The 6,721-nt window shown below is 48.4% G+C and overlaps 1 protein-coding gene across 1 annotated transcript; it reads right to left on the bottom strand.

Annotated features, from left to right (window-relative positions):
- Window positions 1-1,003: 1,003 nt before the first annotated feature.
- ASCL2 (achaete-scute family bHLH transcription factor 2) lies at window positions 1,004-4,779 on the bottom strand. Its single transcript, XM_033154431.1, has 2 exons — window positions 3,490-4,779; window positions 1,004-1,904 (listed from the first exon to the last, which is right to left on the bottom strand). Exon 1 carries the CDS (start codon window positions 4,768-4,770, stop codon window positions 3,535-3,537), a length of 1,236 nt encoding a protein of 411 aa, XP_033010322.1. The 5' UTR covers window positions 4,771-4,779; the 3' UTR covers window positions 1,004-1,904; window positions 3,490-3,534.
- Window positions 4,780-6,721: the final 1,942 nt, after the last annotated feature.

Raw genomic sequence — 6,721 nt, 5'->3', positions numbered from 1 at the left:
ATGTCAAGTAATTTGTAAGTCGAGGTACCACTGTATTTGGTCTTTATCTCTGATAGGGGCCCTAGTGAGAGACGGATGCCAGCAACTGAAAGCAGGAGCAGCAGGTACGTTCTACACCCATTTTCTCAGTATAAAAGGTGCACCGTTTTCTATCACAGAAGTATTTTACCTATACAAATACTGCAAACTTTTTTTTTTTTTTTACTCCAAGAAAAGTTGGGTAAACATGAACATTGAATTACGTACTTTGGTAAATTTGGTGTCTCTGAATAGGATAGATGTTAGGAGCCTAAAATCCCTTCTAATGCTGTGTGTATGTGTGCAACAGAGAGAACTTACAGACCATTTACTAGCATTAAGGCTACATATAGCAATGTTAAGTAATCTATGACCACATTTGAGCATTGTACTAAACTAGGAGTGGAGAACCTGAGACCCTCTATATGCTAATGAACTAAAACTCCCATCCTCCCTGACCATTGGCCATGCTTACTAGGGCCGGTGGGAGTTGGAATCCAACAATATCTGGTGGGCCACAGATTCTCCACCCTCGGTTTAGCATGACATGATTGAGCATAGCCTCCCCCAGGTCTCCAGGTTCAGAATCCTCCATTTCCACATTTAGTTAATCACAGCTTCCTGGGTTGCCTGAACCAGAAACTGTGGCTAACACTCACTATGGGTGATTTCAAGAAGCCAGCACCTAAAACCACAATTTTAGGTTTCCCTCTGGCGATTAATTATAGTTAAGTGCTGATGAGTTTGACACACTGGACAACACAACAAACTGTGGTTAAGGGAAAGCTTTCCACACCCTGGCTGCATAGGAAAGGAGGGAAGTATACAGGCAGAGGGTAGGCTCATTAAGTGACACACTGAACCATGGTTCAATGTGATTATGAATATGAATCTAAACAGAGGCAAAAACAGTGTTAATCTGCCTCTGTAGTTTTCCCTTTCCCACACCCAGGAGAACAGAATAAGACAGCTATGATAACGAAGGCTATTTATAAATAGATTTTATTTATAAAGTTGATTTACATAAAATAGGATACTCTTTAAAAACTGCATATATACATCTCAACAAATCCTAACAAGTGCATACAAAAATACCTTCAATACATTAAAAATAAAACTTCAGGGTTGTTGTTTTTCTCCAGAGAATTGAACCTTCACACCAGACCCAAAAACAAAATACAAACAAAGTCTTGGACATCATATTCAACACAGTTTTACACTCCTTTAGTATAAAATGTTAGGAAACTTTATCTAAGTTGTATAAGCTGGCAGTGTTAAGAAGTCAAGGGTGCAACAGACTTCTATAGATATTTCCTCTCCAATTGCAATTTCTAGAGATTTTTGTACAAAAATAAGTCTTCATATCAACAGTGTTCACACAGGCAGTTCAAGTTACACGTATAAAGTTAATTTCTGACATGGCAATAGTCCCCTTCCCATTCAGAAAAAAGGAAGCATCAAGTTTTAATTATTTCACCCCTTCCCATATAAAAAAGTATGCACGTATTAAGTGTGGAAGCCCAGTAATCTCCATCTGCCACTGGAATCAGAAATAAGCTTTTTCATTGGTAATTCAAGAACTCAAGAGGGGGCACCATATACTACTGTACAACAGCAGGTATAATCTTTGGCCCCATTACTTATTTACATAATTGCACTTTTTTAAAAAGAAAGAAAGAAAGATCACAAGCCACTAGTCTTTTGTTTCATGAAAGAACAATGTCAGATGTCACAAGGATCTGAGCGTTTGATATCCTTTGCAATGAGGCTCAAGGGAAGTAGGAAGCATGTTAAATTAAGGGTCCTTGTTGCTCTTCTGCTGCATCTTAACGGGTGCCTGGGACAATGAGGTACTGAAGTTCTACACAGCGCTCCTTTCAGTGTTGCTACAAAAGAAAACAGAAAGGCCATTAGGAGCACATAACTGACAGATCCAACGGGGCTGAGGGGAGCCGTCCAGGGCTTTCTCCCCTGGTCACATAGCTAGACTAATTCATGCAGTGTAAACCTCTTCTACAAGTTCTGTTAAAGCAAATCAGGGTGCAGTAAGTCCCATTGAACTCAGTGTGGCTTACTTTTGAATACACATATATAGGATTGCACTGTTGCTGTCTATTCTCCAAGCAAAATGTGGTGCACAAATATATCATTTCTCAACACACCTCTATTTTGTCAGGAAAACTGGTGTCTTCTAAATCTAGCCTTTTCCTGCTTTCCTTGTAAATGGCAGAATTCTGACCAACAATTACCTGTATGCAAATTTCACTGAAATCGACAGGACCTACAAAACTATTTAGAACTCGAGAGATTCGACTGCAATCCTATATCCACACCCGAGAGATTGGAGTAAGCCACACTGAACTCTGTGGGCCTTAGTTCAGAGTTGTACAGGGCTGCACTCTTAGTTACCCTGCAAGGCAAACTCACCCTAAAACATTATTAACCTTTATCTTTCGTCTTTCCAAATGAGAATCACAGCTAAGCAGCAGATACGATGCCCTTGCCAACTCAAACAAAACTCAGGATGAGCAACAGTTCAACTGCAAGCGATATCCATCCTGACATCTGAATGTTTATAAGTTATATAAAACCACTGGCACACACCTTTGAAGTGAAGTTGATTTGGGTGGCCCTCCCCATGAAGAGAACCATATTCAATACTGTAGTGCATTAGGACCACCAACACACCAACTCCAAGCCCGTTTTCATGGTAGCCCCATTCATTTCAATGGAACTTTAGCACCACTGAATTGCTTCTGCATTACCAGCTTCAGTCAATTTATTTCAGCCTTCACTGGAAACATTCAGATGCAAACAATATTAAAACATCCGAGTCATTCACATGACTGTCTTGACCTGCAGCGGCCGGTTTGAGTGCTAACTTCCAGCTACACCGGTCAGTGATGGGCCAGTTGTGTGCACGCTGCCCCCTGCCACGCTGGCCAGATCAGCTTCAGATCACCTGTGTGATCATGTGCCAAATCCCAATCCGGGTTGACAGGAGCGTGCTGCTGCAGCATGGGCACAACTGTCTAACCCTGGCTGACACAGCAATGCAGCAGGGGATTGTTTAAAAACACAGGTTGTGTGTGCTGTGTGAAGAGTTTTACCCTGAAACGACTCAATGAAAAGACTACCACGAAGAATCATAGAACTGTAGAGTTGGAAGGGACCCTGGGGATCATCTAGTCCAACCCCCAGCAAGTCAGGAATATGGGTACCAAACCTGCAACCTTGGCATTAAGAACTTCCTGACAGTTAAGAGCTGTTCAAACTCAGATGGTGGTGGGCTCCTTCCTTGGAGGTTTTAAAGCAGAAGTTGGATAGTCATCAGTCCAGGATTCTTGGACTAGATGACCCTTGGGGATACCTTCCAACCCTACAAGTCTACGAAGAAACACTAGCCCGTTTACGACCTCCTCTCATGCAGCTATACTGCCAAACATGTCCCGTTGCGTCTCTGCCGCTTACTTGAGAGCGAGCTCCCTCGACGGAGTCGGCGGTGGCGGCTGGGGGTCAGTAACTGCCGAACCAGCTGGTGAAGTCGAGCAGCTCCTGCTCCTCGGGGCTGAGCGCCCCCTCGTAGCCGCTCTCGTCCGAGGAATACGCCGAGCGCGGCGAGCCGGGCACGGAGCTGCCGTCGCGGCCGTCGAAGGAGGGCGAGGCGGAGGAATACGAGCTGCCGCTGCAGCCTCCTCCGCCCGCGCAGGCGGCGGCGGCGGCGGCGATGCGGCCGGGCTGCAGGAGCCTGTCCTGGAAGGCGGCGCTGACGGCGTCGTGCTCGTCGAGGAGCTGCTGCAGAGCCCGGATGTACTCGACGGCCGAGCGCAGTGTCTCCACCTTGCTCATCTTCTTGGCGGCGGCGCCGTTGGGCACGTGCTGGCGCAGCGTCTGGAAGCCCAGGTTGACCAGCTTGACGCGGTTCCTCTCGCGCTCGTTGCGCCGCGCCACCGCCGCAGCTCCGCCGACGCCCGCCTGGCCGGCCAGGCCCGGGAACGCCAAGCGCCGCTTGCAGCGCAGCAGCTCCGGCGAGCTGGAGCGCCGCTTGGCGCTTTTGCAGCGCGACGAGGAATGCGCAGCCGGGCCGGGGCCGCTTTTAGCAGCGCCCCACTGCGGAGGCTGCCCCGACGGAGAGGGTCCCGCCTGCAGCCGGATCGCCAACGAGGAGCCCGGGTGGGCGACGCTGCCGCCCAAAGGGAAACTCTCGCCAGGCGCCTGTTGCGTGGCCGTCGCGATCGCCCCGCCGTTCATCTTGGGGCATCGATGTTCCCGGCTCTTAGCCTCGGCGCCTTCGCTAAGATCCGGAGTTTGGCGCGCAAAATCGAAGCGGCAGCAGGCTGGAGTCGGGGTTCCCTTGGGATGCAAAGGTGAAGGCCGGCTGCGGTGGGAAGGCGCTGGACCCGAGCGCGCCCCGTCCCCGCTTTCCTTCCTTCCTCGCTTCGTTCCTCCTTCCCTCGCTCTTGCTCCTCGCGCGCTGCCCAGCACCTCTGCAGCCAGCGCCTCACCGCTCTGCCCCTTATCAACACGCGCTACTGCCGCCGCTCGCGGGCCCCCGGCAGCAGCACGCGACGCGGCGCGCGCCGCACACCCCGCGCGCAACCCCCCGCCGCCCGCTTGGCTCCCGAGTCGCCTCCCACCCAATGGGAAGCTCGCTTGGCAACTTCGCGCGCCCGGCGCGTGGCTCCCGGCACAGGTTCCATAAACAAGCCCTCCTCCTCCTCGCGAGGCGCACGCGCTGCGCCTCATTTGCATCCCAAAGCGGCCCGGCCGGGGTCTGCGCGAGCGCCTCGCCCAGCACCTGAGCTAGCAGCGCCTGGTCAGCAAGCTCTGTCCCGACACACTACTTAAGGAACTTGGGAGTTCAGCTGCGGGGGCAGTCTTAATATTCAGCCAGACCCAAGGTGCATGCTCTGCACTGTGTCCAACTTGACAGACAGCTAGTTCCTAGGATTGCAGGGCCTGCTGTGCAGGTGCTACAATACACTTGGGGTGAGGTGTGCCCCGGTCTTCAGGGTTTCAGTTTCATACCTATATATAAAAGCATAAGATGCCGCCTTAGGCTGAATTAAACCTTTGATCCATGTTGGCTCAGTATTGTTTGCACTGACTGGCAGCAGCTCTGCAGGGTTTCGGACAGGTTGCTGTCCTAGCCCTACCTGGAGATGCTGGTGATTGAGCTAGAGACCTTCTGCGTGCAAAGTGGATTCTCTGCTACTGCGCCCTTCTCCATAGACTGGGCACATACAACTTCAAATGTTTTAGGTTGTTTTCATTACTTTGGGCACCCCTGAGACCCAGATGATGTGGGGAAATTTCATGGTTACAGCTGTTTGTCTGGAAAAGGCATGATCCCATATTTCCACTCCATATGCTGATTACCATTTTGTCTTTTCGGGGGTGGGGGAGAAGACATGCAGAGTGCCAAAGTGTTTACATAACATTGGTGTCACCCACACACCCCTAGGAAGTGTCTTTTCCTCTCCTGTTCAGGTTCAAACGAATGGAACAATTAACCTGGCCTTTCAGGATCACTTTGTTTAATGTAAATGGCAAAACTTTCTCTGGCTGTATGTTCTCTGGCTAAAAGTGATACACAACGATAATAAAAACATTGCCTTCTTGGTCCCCTTTGCAAACTCTGTAAATTGTCAGTTCTGCTGCACAGTTGTTTATACAACAACAAGCCCTCTATGCAACACTTATTTAATTGCCACATACAAGTCTTTCATCAGCTGTAGTTTTGAAAGAGGGATTTTTTAAAGTCGATTTGTTGCCAAAATATACTGTATCACTCTTTTAATCTGGATTGGAACAATCTGGTTCTTTCCCCCTTCTGGCACAAGATAGCAGTGTTTGCAAATCTTCCATTGGATTCAGCACTTGTACTGTGTGGATTGAGAACAATCTAGTGTTTACCCAGAAGTTGGAACCTGTCAGTGTGAAGACCATGAAACATATGAGGGCGGCAGATTGCAACACTGGGGATGTTTCTCATTCTGGCCATGGTGGTCTTCAAATGCAGCAGCAGTAAGAAGGTTATTCACCCTCTGTCTCTTACCTGGAGAATTTAAACAGAAGACTTTCTTCTGAGCATCATCTCTGCCCCAGAACTGATTTAGCATGGGTTGATGATATCCAGCCTCTTTCTCACAGATGGTTGAAAAGTTTCTTCATGAAAATTTTGTTTGGCTGTGTTTAAACACTAAATGAGGTGTGTAGAAAATTCACATTAATTTGGGGGCTCCTTGCAACAATTTAAGAGTGGAAAATCAACTTCAGCTTGATTGTTTCACCAAAAGCTCTCCAGGAGGCATCATGTTGAAGAATAAAGTAACCTATTGGATTTCTGCAGGGAACTAAAATGAAGGCTGTAGACCAGGCACCCCCAAACTCGGCCCTCCAGATGTTTTGGGACTACAATTCCTATCATCCCTGACCACTGGTCCTGTTAGCTAGGGATGATGGGAGTTGTAGTCCCAAAACATCTGGAGGGCCAAGCTTGAGGGTGCCTGCTGTAGACAGAAAGACCACTGATGGCTAGTGCAAGATTGTAGGCTTTTAACAGGCAGATTTGACCACTGCTGCCTTAACATACTGGGAAGAGTGGCACCAATTCAGTTCCTATAACATGCAGCTTTTATTGTTGTTATTAAATGCATTTGTATCCCACCTTTTTCTCTAAGGACTTTAAGTTGGCACACAC

The sequence above is a fragment of the Lacerta agilis genome, chromosome 1 (genome assembly GCF_009819535.1).
Source record: "Lacerta agilis isolate rLacAgi1 chromosome 1, rLacAgi1.pri, whole genome shotgun sequence".
Lineage (NCBI taxonomy): Eukaryota > Metazoa > Chordata > Lepidosauria > Squamata > Lacertidae > Lacerta > Lacerta agilis.
This window is presented reverse-complemented; position numbering and strand designations above follow the sequence as displayed.